General features: G+C 40.3%; 1 protein-coding gene across 1 annotated transcript in view; it reads right to left on the reverse strand.

The window, feature by feature from the left end:
- Positions 1-6,759: 6,759 nt before the first annotated feature.
- Positions 6,760-17,990, reverse strand: part of LOC143731258 (uncharacterized) — a 32,722-nt gene continuing 21,491 nt past the window's right edge. The window contains exons 9-13 of the mRNA XM_077221990.1: positions 17,383-17,475; positions 17,085-17,144; positions 8,662-8,813; positions 8,469-8,578; positions 6,760-6,970 (exon numbers count right to left, since the gene is read on the reverse strand). Coding sequence (XP_077078105.1) covers positions 6,829-6,970; positions 8,469-8,578; positions 8,662-8,813; positions 17,085-17,144; positions 17,383-17,475 — 557 coding nt within the window. The 3' untranslated portion in view covers positions 6,760-6,828. The remainder of the gene's footprint in view (positions 6,971-8,468; positions 8,579-8,661; positions 8,814-17,084; positions 17,145-17,382; positions 17,476-17,990) is intronic.

Raw genomic sequence — 17,990 nt, forward strand, 5'->3', positions numbered from 1 at the left:
GTTCTCTGTAGGCTTGACGAACTCAAGCCTGTATACTTTTTGAGGACTTGTAAAACTCTGAAGATTAATAATCCCCTAAAATCGCCAAAGGTTTTGAAATGTTGCCTACCGTATATCCAAGTGTTCTTATTACTGTATAGATTTCTTACTCTGTTGCTATGGAAATAAGCCTGTTGTTCAAATGAACCTGATTATGCCCTCTGGCGCTTGAGTAAATAAATAAATGAAATATGTGGCAGCCGTTGTGTGCAGTAAACTTTCTTTTAACATAGCCTGTTGTACTGATGTGATGACCAGTTATAGTTTTAGTGCTAGTAAGTCTATTTAGAGGTGCGGATTAATTCAGGTAAGACTGTGTGTAGACATATTTTATTATGTGTATTATGAGGTGGTCCGTGAAAATTCTTGATTACAAATAGTGGTCCACACACACAAAAAGTTTGAAAACCCCTGGCTTAGAGCACCTTTAATAGTGGCAAAATGGTTCTTTTAAGAACAGTTCACTGTAAGGTTCTCTGCACAAAAATTGTTCTTCTATGGTATCTCGGCAAAAACAACCTTTTGTAATTTTTATTTTTTATGAGTGTAACGTAAAAAAAGATGTCTCTGCACTTGGATTATGATGCCATTCATTGTCTTATAGGCCTAGTGTTTTTGACATGAGAAATTAGTTTTGACTGGTTGTTGTTTTAGAACATTAAGCCACATTAAGTGTGTGAGAATGTCACCCCACACAACCCTGGTAGATCCAAAACCAGTTTGATCTGGTCTGGCTAGTTTTAGGAGGGCACGGCCGTCAAAGACGTTTCAAACAAAAAAACACTTTCAGTGTGATTCGTTTCCACTGATTGAAGGTAAATATCATCTTCATCCTCCGTTTCAGGAGCTTCAAACACAAAAACAAAAATAAAACAATTGAGACAGCAACTAAAAATTGCATCGCTCATGTGAGAGATAAAATCAGTGTAATAGCAGTCTGGGATTATCGGAAATGGAGACGTGTATAGAGTCATATCAATCTGTGAATCAGATTTTTTGCCTCTTGCTATTGATGGATTAATTAAAAATCATTTAAATCTTTTGAAGCCAAACACTGCGATCACTGTCCATGATGAGAAATATGAATAGGCCTATACCATTTACACAAAACTTTTTAGCTTATGCTTAACTTATGAATGAAACATTAAACTGTCTCACCTGAACGGCTTCTATCATTTGCTGTCAAATATCATAATGTTCTGTATTCATAATGTTCATGACTGTATTTTGTAATCTCTACTCAATATTAAACTCTGTTTAGTGTGTCAGAAATTAATTGGAAATTTACATTAATGCACATTAATCTTCAGCTTCATCTTCAGGGTATATATGACAAAACACCAATGAACTTAAACTTATTGACAACTTGGCCTAGTTTTGCAAAATATTTCATCTTTGAACAGTATAAGGTTTAATAAAAGTTTTAAAGGTTTGACATCATGAATTTGACCAACTAAAATTTAAATAAATAAATAAATATATAAAAAAAGCCTTTGTAAAATAAATATTTCAGTTAGTAGCAAAGACAACATTTCAAATTTAAGTACTAAAATGAATAATTTATATATAAATGAATAATTTATATATAAATTTATAAAATTTAAAGTATATATATATATATATATATATATATTTAAAACTGACAAAAATATAACAAAATGAATAACACAAACTAAAATGGAGGGAAAATATATAAATATTTATAAATACTATATGTATATAGTAATGATATTAAAATAACATTCTTTCCCATTAAGAGATTTATCAGAAACTAGTGGCATTAATGTCCTAGTATCTCTACAGGAATATATATTTGCTCTATGAATTAAGAATAGAGTCTGGTAGTTTAATGTGTGTTTTGGACAAGATTTCCATTACACGAGAGTAGATGTTAAAACGTCATGCTGATTTGTACTCGGCTTTCGCCAAGATAAGCACCAACTAAGACGTAGCTTTACAGTAACCTATGCTTCTCCATCCATTTACGCTTCTTTCCAAATAGTGATGTGAATCTCCTTCTGTCTAGTGTTAACACGCGTCAGCACACACAACGGCTGCAACCACAGTGCGGTCCCCTCATGACAACCCTCTGGATTGAGCGGAGTAGGGGACATCTCTAGGGTCTTCAAGTGGGCACCTTCCGTCCTCAGTGTTTCGTCGACTAGCCCACGACACCTCAAGAGGGCTCGACAGTGACTCTGGCGTCCCAGAGTCACCCCCCTCCGTCCCCCACTCAACTCAGCCCAGCTTACTGACCTCTACATCCCTCCTGCTGCTGAGGTTGATCCTTCCTCGTAGTTCACATGTGACCTAGCCACAATCTCTCAACCTCTCCACAACCCGACCATACGCGCCAACCCGTTTGACTAAGGCTGTCGAGCCCTACTGCGGACGTTAAAGCGGTCCGTGGTAACGGTTCCGTATGGCATACTACCGCAAAATATCTTTCCAAACACCAATCCTCATTCACGCAAAATACACAGGAACGTAATAACTGTAATTACTATGCAAACTATACAAATAAACCAACAGACTCTTCAAATTTTCAAGAATTTTTAGCATGGCTGCCTGTACACAGCCAGCCAGAATCTTTCTGTCTCAACCACAGCCAGTTGCTGCTCCTCTCTGCTGCTTCAGATAAGTTCTTTACTATGCGACACAGCTCTTGGCCACTGAATCCGACGTCTCTGAGGAACCGGTTTGTGGAGTGTGCCACAAATCCTTGACAACCCACTTCCACTGGATAAACCCGGACTCTCCATCCTCGCTGTTCTGCTTCAGTGGCCAGCTGAGCACACCACAGTTTCTTTCTCTCATATGCCTCATCTACAGCATCCTCCCATGGCACTGTTAACTCTATCAGTTTGACAATGCGTGCTGATCCAGACCACAAAACAATATCTGGTCAGAGGTTAGTGGTGGCAATCTCAGGTGGAAAAATAAGCCGTTGATCAAGATCAGCCAGCATTTTCCAGTCCCTAGCAGCTTCCAGTTGTCCTGGGCGAGAATTGGTTTTAACACCTTTTCTTGGTGGTTGCTCACCTGGGCGGAGGAATATTGTCTTCTGTGTGTCATGTTTTGCCAGAGCAGGTGGCAAATAATTGGTCATGTTACGCTTGTCTTCCAATGATAAAGCCAAACATCGGAGTACTTGGTCATGGCGCCAAGTAAACCGACCTTGGCTAAGAGCCACCTTACATCCTGTCAAAATGTGGCTTAATGTGGCAGGTGATGAACACAAAGGACAAGAGGGATCCTCTCCTACCTAGAAGTTTAGGTTCTGTGGTGATGGGAGAACATCATATGTTGACCTGATAAGGAAACTGATCCTACTCTCTTCCATTGACCAAAGGTCTTGCCAGCCCATCTTGCGTTGTTCCACACTCTCCCATCTCATCCACTCTCCCTGCTTGGCCTGGGAAATGGCCTTTATACATCTCATCCTCTCCTCCTGCTTTCACACCTCGTTGACTACCAGCTTCCTCCTTTGAGCTGGGGCTGCCTTGTGCCATTTAGGAGGAGCTAAACTGAGCCCAAAACCCCCTCTTCCATGCTGTACCTGTCCCACGATATCCCCAATTTGAAGGGCAGCCTTTGCCTCTTCCACAGATTTCTTTGCTGACCACTTTCTACCAGTTTTTACCACAGGGGCTGCCTCCCTTACACATTTGTCGCGTGACTCTACTAAGGTCATTTCCAGTCTGACCTTGGCACACTTAAACTCCTCGGTTAAAGCAGAGACTGGCAGCTGCAATACTCCTTTACTATAAAGTCCCACTCTGCTGAGGCAGCGTGGAACTCCCAACCATTTCCTGATATATGAACTTATTAACGCTTCCAGCTTATCCACTGTTGTCAAAGAAACCTCGTACACAGTCAGTGGCCACAGCAACCTCGGCAGTAGACCAAACTGAAAGCACCAGAGTTTTAGTTTGCCTGGTAGAGCACAGCTGTTTATGCTCTTCAACCCTTCCACTGCTTGGAGTCTAACTTCTCCCACTCGAAATATATCCTTTAGATCCCCATCGTACCATCTCCCAAGACTCTTCACTGGCTTCTCGGAAACTGTTGGTATTGCCTCACCATTAATGAAGAATGTTTTATCTACCACCTTGCCTTTAATTATCGAGATGCTCCTTGATTTAGAGGGCTTAAATTGCATTCGTGCCCATTCAATGTAACAATTTTATTGTTTATAATGTATAATTCTATGGATTTAATATTTGATTTAATATGTAGCCTACATACTGTATGTGGTTAATGCTCTGGCACCTTGCTCCAATCCCTAAATGGGACAATAAGTCTGAGTCTGGGCCGTAATACTCATATTTCTAAACTTCTAATCTAATAAATTTAGATTTCCTGGGATCGGGCCCTCAAGAACATGACAACAGAAAAGCAGATAACAACTATATTTTTTATTTGAATTAAAAAAGTGGTAATTATGGCTCGTTTCCACTGAGCGGTACGGTACACAATTATTTGCGTTTCCACTGTCAAAAGTTGTGAATGGTGCCAAAAAGCCGAACCTGTACCGTACCACTTTTTGGGTAGCCTTCCATTGGGGTAGACCTAGCACAGTGGTACGGTTCTAAAGTGTGGAGCTAGACTCACTGCACAACGTTGATTGGTTGACAGAGTATCGTCACTTGCGCGTGCTACAAGGGGAATGACAACATAAGAAGCGCAATTTTTTTTAATATACAGTTGGAATATAATACTACGGTTATTCTTTCACGAAATGTAGTTTTAAGAGTTTTTCAGGCGAGAATGTAGTTGTTTAAAGCTCAAATCTGTGGTTTTATTTATAATGATTTATGATAATTTGATCCATTCCAGGCGATCACCGGGGGCGCTTGGCGCTCATGTTCCCCGGCTGGAACAGCCTTTCCTCGGCTAGTCGTTCTGACGTTTGCCGCTGACTCTGTTGTGGTAATTCGTTTTGTGTGTATCTAACAGGTGATCTTTGGTCTCATGAATCGATAATTCGTTCCCTGGCCAATCGTCTTGGCTGAGGGCTAAGTGAAGTTTCATATATTTAGGCTATTTAACTTTTCCGTTGTAACGTTAACGCTAGACTAGCGTTGAATTGTTACCTACTTATACTTTTATAATGGCTATTATTGATAAAACTGAAATTTAACAAAAAGAGATGGGGTTGAGTTTTGTAATTTTTTATTACAAGATTATCACTTTAATGTTGTTTATTGCAACATTTGTACAAATGCACATATTGCCTGGAATGTGTTTAATATTTTTAAAATTTAAACGAAAAGATGCATGGTTGTGTTTTATATTTCATTTTGTTATAAATAAATAGGCTAACGTTAAACATGCAGTGAATAACATAATCAGGTCTATACATTGCCTGAACCACATTTGTGTGCCTATAATGTTTAAAATGTATTTAAATGAAAACGAAAAGAGGCAGAGTGGTGTTTTATAACATATTTCGTTTTATTGTTGCCTAAAATGTACATGCAGAGCGAGCTGAGTGACGCTTTCAAGAACGCGCTGTTCCATTTGGAGAATTACCGGACTCGCGTCCTCGGGAGTCCTTCTGCTGAGAACTTTGCATACTTGGTATTGAGAAATGCCTAATGTCGGCGCTTGTCTTCTTGTGACAAACATGCCGAGAAGCAAGGACAAGATCTGCTGTATGCCATCCATTGGTGTTTACTTTGTCGCTTTCTTCTTCGCGCGAAAATGACGTTGATTGCTTCTTTCCGGCAAACACCACTCCTATCAAGTAGGGTTCTGTTGGCGGTGGAAACGCTAGCCGGATCATGGTTTACTGACCCGAACCGAACCGTACTGTACCGTACCCTACTGCTCAGTGGAAACGAGCCATTAAACACAAAAAAAGGCAAGAGAGGATTTAAAGGGTTTGCCTTCGCTGTCTTTACACAGTTTAATACATCTAATACTATTCAAAGTACTGAACTAGAAAGAATTTCAAATGTTGTCATTTTGATGGCACCTGTTTGGAGGGCCCGATGATTTCCACAAAGCAAAAAAAAACTTACGGAACCCAGACATAAAAACGTAATTTACTGTATAATGCTGTATTTCATGGAGTTTGTTGTGATTCTCGCAGTGTTTTCACCCTCTGCCGCCTCATATGAGGACATGAATGCATGAACTTCAGCTCCAGAGCCACTCTGAGAGTCACTTCATCAGCTGTTTACCACTTCATTTGAGAAAAAATATCATCTTATCATAAAACATAGAAATAAAAGTCTTCATAGCAACCTGTCCAACGGTACAGTATAGAATTTAGGTACTTCTCAATGTAGTAATAATACTAACACTAATAATAATAATAAATTATTATTAAAACAATTTTTAAGGAATAATCAATCAAAAAATTCTCTTCCATGTTGTGCAGCACTTTGTTCGACAAAAATGTTTTATTTCATATGATTAAAATATACATTAAATTAATGTTTTATGCCTTCACTTGATTGCCAGGAAATTTCTGGAAAAAAAAATACATACATATATATATATTTTCAATTAGACATGCTTTTTGATCATTAGAATTTAATTAAACCATTAAAATGGAATCCAGAAATCTTAAAACAGAATAATTTTTGTTAAACTTTTAATAAATTGTTGTTAAATGATTTAAATTAATTAGAAATGCTTTTTGATTATTAAAATTTAAACCATTAAAATAAAGTCCAAAAAATTAACGGGTAAAAAAATTGAATCCAGAAAAATAAAACGGAACAGAGTTTGGGAAAACATTCCATGGGCCCTTCACCACAGCTCTTTTCAGATTCAGAATTACACTCTGCAAATGAATCTCATTTTGCTTGAGCAGTGGCTGTCATTTAGTTTCCCATTATTTCTAAAATGCCCACAATCCTCTCCTTCGTCTCCCAGACCGTGTTCTTTCCAGTCATCCGGCTGCCCGGGATGCCAGCGTCTGTGAATAATGACAACCAACAAATGTCACACCATTGCATCTGCACAGGTGAAAGTGGATAAATTAGAATATCGTGCAAAAGTTATAATTTTGATGATTATGGCTTATAGCTTATGAAAACCCCAAATTCAAAATCTCAGAAAATTAGAATTTTACATGAAATCAATAAAAAAAAAGATTTTAAATACAGAAATGAAGGTCCTCTGAAACGTATAATCATGCATATGTATATAGTTATATATACTAAATATATTAGTTTCACCTTTTAATTTGAATTACTGAAATACATGAACTTTTGTAGATATTCTAATTTTTCGAGTTTCACCTGTATAACAACTTTCTGGCATCCCATCCAATCTAAAGATCATTTTATATATGCATTTAATCCCAACACCACTACCAACAACAAATATTTAAACAGGTGAAATTTTTGTTTAATGCAAGATGGATTTTCTTGACCAGCAAAAGCTTGAAGTACATTATCTTGAAGTATAGCTGCTTCCTTTCCTACTCATGGTTATAATGAGCAATAATTGGAAAAGAGTAGCGTGGCCATTTCTGATTTGTGTGAGGCTTGCGGTGTCCGGTTTTACCTTTACAAACACAGTCTGTTATGCTTGATATTGCAAACTGGTATTTGTTATAACATTATTTGAATTATCATATTCATAAACACACTGGTTTCTAGTTCAAATAGTTTTACCATTAACTGCACTTTGAAAAAAATATATACAGAAAAACATTGTGTAAGTTCTTACTTTTAGATATTGTTTCCAAATACATTTTAAATTGTTAATATATATATATATATATATATATATATATATATAAATAGAGAGAGAGAGAGAGAGAGAGAGAGAGAGATTTTATTCAAACCACTTGACTTTGTGAATATTCACATATTCATCTAAACGTTGCTCTCAGCAGTCATTTTAGCGAATAGTCAATTTATGCTAGTAAGGATAGCAAAATAAAGTAAACTGTGACATATTATACCCAAAAAAGTGACTACCAGTAAAATCTATAAAAAATTCGGGACCAAAAATGATTCCGACACTTAGAGCTGATCATGTTTTGCTGAAGTGTTTTTTCTTTAATTGCTAATGCAGCTTTTTACACCACAGACTGAACAACATGAAGCATTGCTTGATAATTTGTTGAGCTAAATTGGTATTATCTAATTGTGTAGTTAAATTTAACAGCTGACAGATATTAAACCAGTATTCAATATAATTCATGTGTGAGAATCTAACAGAAGGTTGGACAAAACCAGTGAAATATCAACTGAATTGATAACTGAGTTCTTGTCATATTTTATAACAATTTTCTAAACTATAGCGAATAAACTGTGATAATGTGAGAAATATTGAAGGTGTCTGAAAAAATTTGGGTTTGACTGTATGATTCAAATGTAACTTTTAATGCATGCTATTGGCTAAGAACGCTTGCTAAGAAATGTTTTTGTGAATCAAAGTGAATAATGCATGAATCAGCTCACTCTTTGTTCATAGTGTAAGGAGTGTCATCCGCCCATCTCCACTGGCCTGTGTTCTGATCCGTTAGACCGACCCAGTAGTGCTCGGGTATGGTATGTTTGTTTAGAAATGCCTAGGGGGAAGATAGAAACAGATTTGTTTTTAAAAGAAAGTAGAATCAAAATGCTGTTATGCGCATCCATGAACGTTACACACCCACTCCTCGTCGTCCTCTTCTATTTTGAGGAGTAACGTGCCCTGTGCTTTGCAGTAATCTCGTGCCTCAGTCCAGCTGAGTTTATTATTGGAGAACAAGAAACAGCTGCTTTTGTACGATATCCAGCCAGATTTACAGGTTACAGGGACGTCTGCGTGATAGAGAGAGAAAACATGCAAAATAAGAGCAGATTTAAAGGGTCAGTCCACCGAAAATGAAAGTCCGGTCACTAAAAAACTCACACTCATGTCATTCCAAAACCTAAAGACTTTCATTCATCTTCATCGGAACACAAATGAACATCTTTTTAATGAAATTTGAAACTTTCTGTCCCTCCATTGACAGTCTATGCAACTACCACTTTCAAGGCCCAGATAGGTAGTAAAGACATCATTAAATTAATTAGGGATGCACGATATATCGGCCACCATATCGCTATCGGCCGATATATGATCATTTATAATGTTATCGCTATCGTCCCGTTAACAAAATTTGGCCGATATATTAAAGCCAATAAATAGTGTATTATTTCCGTCAGCTGAGACACTTCAGTTGCGCACTGTTAACCATAATGGGTTTGAATTGCTTGAAATATGATTGAAATCACTTCAAAAAAGGAAAATACAGTTAAGTCTGTGATATAGGCTATATAAAATTACAATGAGAATATTATTATAATTGTGTGCTTGGGACATGGATTTTAATGACATGGAGACTTTTTTGTGTTCAGGCTCTCAAAATGTATAAAAAAATTTGGATTTAGATTTATCTGTCAATATATCGGTTATCGGCTTTCAAATATAAAGAAATATTTTTAACCTTAATTTGATGAAGTCACACGAGTGCTTTGTTTGCTCAAAAAAATATGAAGGTAAAAGAGTAGCAAAACTCGAGAACACATAGATGTGAATTTGAGAACTTGTACAATAAATATTCGTACTTGTACGCTAAAATGTACACTCACAGCTCCAATGTGAAAACCTGTAAAATAAAATTCTGAAGTTGAATGTTTAAATTTGCACTCGCAGACAATAGTCACAAACCTGTATTCTGAATTTGAAGCTGCAGACAAGCAGATACAAATGTGTAAAATACCATTCACAAAAATACAATGACAGACACAAACTTGTAACATATATTTGCAATTATTCTTACATTGACACTCGCAGTACAACCTCAAGTAAGCACTTGCAACTTCTCAAATCTGTCACTGCAATTTCAAATTTCGCGCCATGACTTTTGCTACTCTTTTCGCGATATATTAGATGCAAAACTAATTTGTGCACTTGCAACTCAGTCGCGGCCAGAGAGGAAGGGGGGCGGGAGCAGATATAGCTGATATTAAAAGTAATTTCTGTCATCAAAGCTTTTTCTCCGGGTTATGTGCATTTATTTAAAACACACCTTTTCTTTAATGAGATAAAACAATTTTGCCCAAACTTTTATTGGATGGAGTTAGCTTTATTGATAAAAAATTAATGGTAAACTTATAAAGCTATTGTTACATTACACAGTTTACACATCCCCTCGATGTAAATTTTTCTGGAATAATTTTTTTGACAATATTTACTGGAAAAGGGCATGGTTACTCCCAGAGAAATATTGTATGTCACTTTAAGATTCTTCATAATGTTTACCCAACCAACTCATTTTTCTGGGAGTGACTATGCTATTGGTAATGTTGTTAATTTCTTTGTGTTGCATTGTAAATTTTTTATTCACAAAAACACATTTCTCAAGACTTTGCCTAGATTTGATGCCTTTATTGCTTTGTCTTTATTGCGTTTTTTTTTCTCGTTAATGTATTTAATGCAGTGCTGTTCTTCTTCGTAAAAGGAATTTAAAATGTAATAATAAAAAAGATATTAAAAGTAATAAATTATATTATCAGTTAACAGTTAACTGACTCCAATAATTATCAGTTAACTCAGTTAACACCATACTAATTAATCATAGCGTAATATGTACAGAAAAATCGATGAGCCCAGAATATGACAGAAAGAAAGCAAATATGTGTTTAGTGCAAATAAACCTGCTACCTGCAGTTTTATTAATAATCACAAATCGTGTATTTTTTGTTTTTATTACTGTTGGTCCATTAAGCCTCATGAAGCTTTTTCTTGGTTTTCTAAGGGAGGGAAATGCTTAACGTTTCAGACTCGGCTCAGACCCGCTGTCCCATTTTAAAATTAGATTAAAGACGCATCTCTTTAGCTAAGCATTCACATAATGCTTACCTTTTATACCACTGTTGAATCAGAATGCATTAATATTATGAACAGCAGCTATCCTAATTATTTCTCATTTGCTTTTCTGCTGTTATATCGGGACGCTAGTCCCGAGGTAAATGGCGTTCGTCAGCTCCAGTTTCTATCCAGCCTCTCACGGAGACTTCAGATGCCCCAACACCTGCGATGAGATGACTAAACGCTTGTGAAGAGACGACTCAACGCCAGCGATATGTTATGCCCTAAATTAATAGGCCTACATGATTAACTGACTGTATTTTTCTATGTAGGCTACATTTCTGAAATGCACTTTCTGTAAAGCTGCTTTGAAACAATATGTATTGTGAAAAGCGCTATACAAATAAATTTTAATTGAATTGAATTGAATTAACGTACAATTAAACTCCTTGCGTTCATATTATTTGCTCATTTGCTTTTCTATAGGTTTTATTAGTAGGCATGGTGTTTCCTGAGTTTGGTCTTTTCATAGGCTACCACTGTCTTAATTAAATTCGTTGCGTTCATATTCTGTGCTGATCTGCTTTACATAGTATGCATTATTAGTATGGTTTTGTTAGCTGAGTTTGATAGTATAATTTAATTCTTTTAATATCAGTATCAATATTCGTACTGCGAGTGTCAATGTAAGAATAAGTGCAAATATATGTTACAAATTTGTATCTGTATTTTTCTATTTGTATTTTTGTGAATGGTATTTTACACATCTGTGACTGCTTGTCTGCAGCTTCAAATTCAGAATAGATACAGGTTCTCTTAGAGGTTCTCTCGTATTGCGTAAGTTAGCTTACGCTACGGGAAAGATTCATCTTTTAGAGATATTGAAGCCAAAAAATTATCCTTAATTTTTGTATCCATTGTCAACGCAGTGCAGCAGCTAGCAGACCCAAGGGGGTAATCCATCAGCCGGAAGTTGAAGCCTCGCGGGAGCCGCCATTGTAGCAGAACTTCACCTTCTGTTAGCATTCCATTGACTCCCATTCATTTTGGCATCACTTTGACAGCGAATAACTTTACATCTGAGGCGTCCAAAGACTTAATTTTTCCATTATTTATTTCTAAATAAACACGACAATGTATAAAAGGCTCCATTACTTTGTATCTTACGTTATGTCCCCGTAGAAGCCGTTTTTGTTAAAAAACAGGCGAAAGATTGCGTCATAACCACGCGACTTTATGTCGCAAAATAGAGACATTACCGTATGGACAGGAGGAGAAGCTCGCAGGCAATCTTTTACTGTCTATGAGGCAATCGGGGGGACATAGAGGCATAAAGTCAAGGGAGAAGCCCATAGATAGAGAGTCCATAAAAACAACGGGACAAAATATTTCAACAACGTTTTTGAGGAATTAGGTGATTCAGATTTGTGTTGCCACAGCTACTAGAAGATGTACAACTGTCAGACTGTCGTCACGCTCAGTTTGAGCCTGCGCAGTCGCTCAGCCATCAGACAGGAAGTGCAATAATCGGGCTTCACTCTTCTCCGTTGAAATCAATGGGGTCGCTGTGTCCATTTCTTTTACTGTCTATGAGCAGACCTAGGGCAGGCTGTCTAGCGTGCTCATAGGCTGCCCTGCGGGAACTGCAGTAGCCTACCACTGAGCCCGGCATGACGTCACGTCCAATGAAGGGCGCTCACGCCTTCACAGTGTCAAAGCCCGCCAGTATGGGCGTGGCTTAGCGTATATATAAGCAGGGCTCGTAGGCTGTATTCTCTGGTTTTCATCGACTGAAGCGAAAGACGCTCGTGGCGCGAGCACGGCAGGTTACGCAATACTCGTTCCCTCTTCTAGAGAGAACCGAGGTTACGTTAGGTAACCGATACGTTCTCTTACGAGAGGTTCTCTCGTATTACCCTTTGTCAACGCCGTGCGCGCCAAGCATCCACAATGAGTCCCAGGGCTTTCCGGGGAACCCAAATAAGTGGGAAATAAGGTGGCCAGCAACCCGGGCCAGCACTTGTACTTAAGCAGGGAATACAAAGCGGCGTCGCCGGTCTGTATAAGCATATAGCACATACCCAATAGTGCAGCTCAACCGCCTTCACAGTGTCAAAGCCCGCCAGTATGGACGTGGCTTAGCGTATATATAAGCAGGGCTCGTAGGCTGTATTCTCTGATTTTCATCTCATCAGCGAAGCTCTCCGCATCGCTGGATCTAGAGAGAAGCCGCCACCGTCGAGGAAGCGACAAGCCAGGTTAGGACAGCGCCTGAAGAAGCCGGCTGTCTTCTCCACCTTCAGCCATCCGTGCGAGCTACGCTATCCGGCGACACATCCTTTCTTGCAAAACTTACTGTCTAAAAGAGCAGCGAGCGTCTTTTTCAAGATGCCTCGCACTTCCTGCGGCTCGTGCAGAGCCCCGCTCAGTGACGGAGACCGCCATGTGATCTGCGCTCTCTGCCTGGGCCAGGAACACGCAGCTCTTGCCCTCTCGGGGGTTTGTGAGCTCAGCGACGCACTTCCGATGTCGACCCTGCGGGCTCGGCTCGAAGTGTTCAACCCTCAAGCTGTCACTCCGCCCTTTGCAGGACCGCGCAAAGAAGCGCCGATCTCAAAGACCGCCGGAGCCGGTGGCCACAGCGACGCGCTCGTCGGACTCCCTCCCTCGAGCCTCGCTCTCGCCTTACCCGCCTCCCCTCACAGACGCGCAGCTGCTGCTCACGAGCCGCACTGCCGTCGTTTTCTGATCCAAACGCTCGCCGGAATGACTCCATCGAGTGTCTATCCCAAGTCTGGCCCAGCCGCCCTCTGAATGCCTTCCCTCCGATCGCTCTGCTACCGCAGGTAATCAAGAGGATCAGGGAAACGCGCCACTCGGTGCTCCTCATAGCCCTGCGTTGGGAGCATCAGATTTGGTTCCCGGAGCTGACGCAGCTGTCACTGACAGCCCCGTGGCCGATTCCGGTGAGAACGGATCTCCTCTCGCAAGCTTGCGGCTCGATCTGGCATCCCCATCCAGAGCGCTGGTCTCTGCACGCATGGGTAATCAACGGGTACCCGTTGCCCTGCCAGAAGGAGTGATGAACACGATCACGCATTCTAGAGCTCCCTCTACTAGAAAGCTTTACGCGTCTAAATGGTCAGTGTTCTCCAAATGGTGCACCAACAAAAACCTGGACCCATGGACGTGTGGGGTCTCGCGGCTGCTCAGTTTCCTACAAGAGCTGTTGGATAAGGGGAGGTCCCCATCCACGCTTAAAGTCTATGTGGCGGCCGTTGCAGCGTTTGCTGAATCGACGTGCGGCCGGTCGCTAAGGAAAAATGAGCTTGTCACCCGCTTCCTTAGAGGAGCCAGAAGGATGAACCCTCCACGCCCCCCGTCGGTTCCTATGTGGGATCTTTCATTGGTCCTCGAGGCCCTGAAAGCTTTTCCCTTTGAACCACTAGACTCCGTGGAGTTAAAGTACCTATCACTCAAAACCGTTTTCCTGACAGCACTGTCATCAGTGAAACGTGTGGGGGACTTACACACTCTGTCTGTCAGCGCCGCGTGTCTCGAGTTCGGGCCAAATGACTCAAAAGTCATCCTCAAACCTAGACACGGTTATGTTCCTAAAGTGATTGGCACTCCATTCAGAGCGCAGGTCATTTCTCTATCGGCTCTGCCTTCATCCGATAATGAGAGCGACGTTAATCTCCTCTGCCCATTCAGGGCGCTGAGGATTTACACTGCGCGCTCCGCCCCTTTCAGGCGCTCGGAGCAGCTTTTCGTTTCGTTTGGTGGGCGCACCAAGGGTCTCGCCGCCTTGAAACAAAGCCTATCCAGATGGATTGTGGACGCTATAGCAGCCGCTTACGCGTCGACAGGTCTGCAATGCCCCCTGGGCATCAGGGCTCATTGCACCAGAGGCATGGCCTCTTCGTGGGCATGGTCCAACGGAATTTCTATTCACGACATATGTGTGGCGGCCGGCTGGGCCTCCCCGTCCACCTTTGTCAGGTTTTATAACCTAGAAGTTCCCGCTCTGCAGGCAAAACTTCTGTCAGTTTAAGTGAGATGTACGTTCTGCCCAGAGATGTTCGTGCGCAGGCTACTCTCACGTATACTAGCTCTTCTGGTCGAGCTGCACTATTGGGTATGTGCTATATGCTTATACAGACCGGCGACGCCGCTCTGTATTCCCTGCTTATGTACAAGTGCTGGCCCGCGTTGCTGGCCACCTTATTTCCCACTTATTTGGGTTCCCCGGAAAGCCCTGGGACTCATTGTGGATGCTTGGCGCGCACGGCGTTGACAAAGGGTAATACGAGAGAACCTCTCGTAAGAGAACGTATCGGTTACCTAACGTAACCTCGGTTCTCTCCAGAAGAGGGAACGAGTATTGCGTAACCTGCCGTGCTCGCGCCACGAGCGTCTTTCGCTTCAGTCGATGAAAACCAGAGAATACAGCCTTCGAGCCCTGCTTATATATACGCTAAGCCACGCCCATACTGGCGGGCTTTGACACTGTGAAGGCGCGAGCGCCCTTCATTGGACGTGACGTCACGTCGGGCTCAGTGGTAGGCTGCTGCCGTTCCCGCAGGGCAGCCTATGAGCACGCTAGACAGCCTGCCCTAGGTCTGCTAGCTGCTGCACTGCGTTGACAATGGATAAAAAAATTAAGGATAATTTTTTGGCTTCAATATCTCGAAAAGATTAATCTTTCCCGTAGCGTAAGCTAACTTACGCAATACTCATTCCCTCTTCTAGAAAGAACCAAGGTTACGTTAGCTAACGTTTTACGTTTGTAACTATTGTCTCCCGAGTGCAAATTTCAACATTCAACTTCAGATTGTAAGTTTACAGGTTTTCACATTGGAGCTGTGAGTGTACATTTTAGCGTACAAGTACGAATATTTATTGTACAAGTTCTCAAATTCACATCTATTTGCTCTCGAGTTTTGCTACTCTTTCACCTTCACAAAAAACGTCTGCTCTCTCGTCAACAACTTCAAATTGTGGCATTTGAAATCTTCACAACAATTCTCTCGTTTGGTCGTTCAGTCGTACTTCGGAACACAGAGCGTGTGCGTCGTTTGCCGGTCACTTTTGTACCTTTTTACAGTTTGGATTGATCATTTATATGTCTGTGCTGAAAAAAAGCTGCTATTTTATTCTTGTTTTTTCTTTTGTGGTTGTATAATTGTAAAACGAATCTTCAGGTGTAATCCTTTGCCTTTTCACTACAGTCCATTTTATGATGCTTCTAGTTCTGCAAAACGAGAAAAAAACCAAACAATAGAAGGTTCAATCTAACAGCTGAGTTTTCCAATTTACAATTTTCCGATCTGTGTATAGTGGTGCTCTCATGCGCTCCGAAGAAGAATGAAAGTGTTACAGGTTTGGAAGGACATGAGGTTAATTAATGACAGGATTTAATTTAAAAAAAAATAATATTACCACCCCTTAATCTGCACGTTTCCACCCACGGCGCCGCCATTTAGTTTTTCACAAGCGACAACAGAGTAACCAGTCTCACGCAATGGCAAAAGTTCAAGCAAAGCATGCAAACTGTTCTGTCGTCACTGTTAAGACGAGCACTGAACAAAATTTGACCAAAAATATAATGTCTTATGGGGCGGCAGTGGCTCAGTGGTTCATGTAGGTTGTCTACAAAGCGGAATCGGTGTATGAATGAGTGAATGAATGGGTGAATGTGAGGCAATATGTAAAGCGCTTTGGTGGCCATGGGTCTGTTGAAAGCGCTATATAAATGCAGTCCATTTACCATTTACCTCAGGGAACTGTCAACTTGTGTAAAAGTTAAACATGACAGTGTATGCAAGTCGATGATATGAATCAGTGTAACTCCTCAACAACTACATACATGTATCCACTAACCATTCAGAAACGTGCATCTAAAAGTTGCAACCTCTTGCTGAGTCTCTCCATAAGGCTGGACTTCTGAGTTATTTCTGAGATTTTAGATGAGTGAGATTGCGTTTTGTTATTTCCGGAGTATCCGAAGCTCGTATAAAGGATCGGCCTCTTCTGAACGGAGGCGGGGAGCAGCAGCTCATTTGCATTTAAAGGAACGCATGTTTTTGCTCACACCTAAAAAGGTGCACATTTGACAAGCTATAATAAATGATCTGGGGGTATTTTGAGCTGAAATTTCAAAGACACATTCTGCGGACACCATAGATTTATATTTCATCTTGTGAAAGGGGGCTTTAAGAGTGTAGATGCAGTACCTGCTGTTTTGTTTCTCATGTTAGATTGCAGATCCTTCAGAGCGTTCATGACTCTCTCCTCTAGAACACAAGAAAACACATCAAACCTGGTTAGACTTTCTGCAGTCAGTGTCCTGTGAATTTCATTTCAATCCAAGTATTTCCAATGTAATGAATAATGTCAGTATCAGCATGCAGGTCTATGAAATCAACAATTATGATTATATATTTCTGAAATCATGCCTAACAAAAGAGATCAATTTAATAGATTCAGTTATACATTCATAGTGCAGTTATTGCAATATTGTACTCAACTCACCAGAGATCTGTTGTTTAGAGGACAGAGATGCGACAGATGAAGTGAGATCTGACACTGAACTCTTCAGGACACTCAATGAGCTCGACAGAGACTCTTTAATACGAGATGAAATACATAAATATGATATATCAGCAAGATTAGCCTACTATGTAGTTTCAGTGATGTTTTTATACAGATGGGCTTGAATTATATTATGGAAGCCTATTACTTCATACAAACTTCTTTTTAATGTTTCTGACTCACCGAAGTCACGTTGTTTGTTCTGTTGATCAGAATGTATGGAGGACTTCAAACTGTCCAGCGATCGTTCTGTTTCATTCTGGTTCTGGTCCTGCGTTTTAACTGGAAGAAAAAAAGGTTGCAGTTGAAAGAATACTCTTCCTCAATACACAGATAACAATAAATATGCGAGATTATTAAACGATTTCAACACCTGCATCATTCAGTTTGGATGTCAACGTTGATACTGCAGAATTCAAACTGTCAGTAAAACTCTTCATATCCTGCTGCCGCACTGTGGAAAAGAAGTAGATTTTGCATTTAGATGTTGAATATAGTAGACTTATGTAATAGTAGTAGGGATGCATCAATTTGAACATTTTGGCTGA

This window comes from Siphateles boraxobius, unplaced genomic scaffold, assembly GCF_051911475.1.
Source record: "Siphateles boraxobius isolate OS27281-9 unplaced genomic scaffold, OSU_SipBor_1 120, whole genome shotgun sequence".
Lineage (NCBI taxonomy): Eukaryota > Metazoa > Chordata > Actinopteri > Cypriniformes > Leuciscidae > Siphateles > Siphateles boraxobius.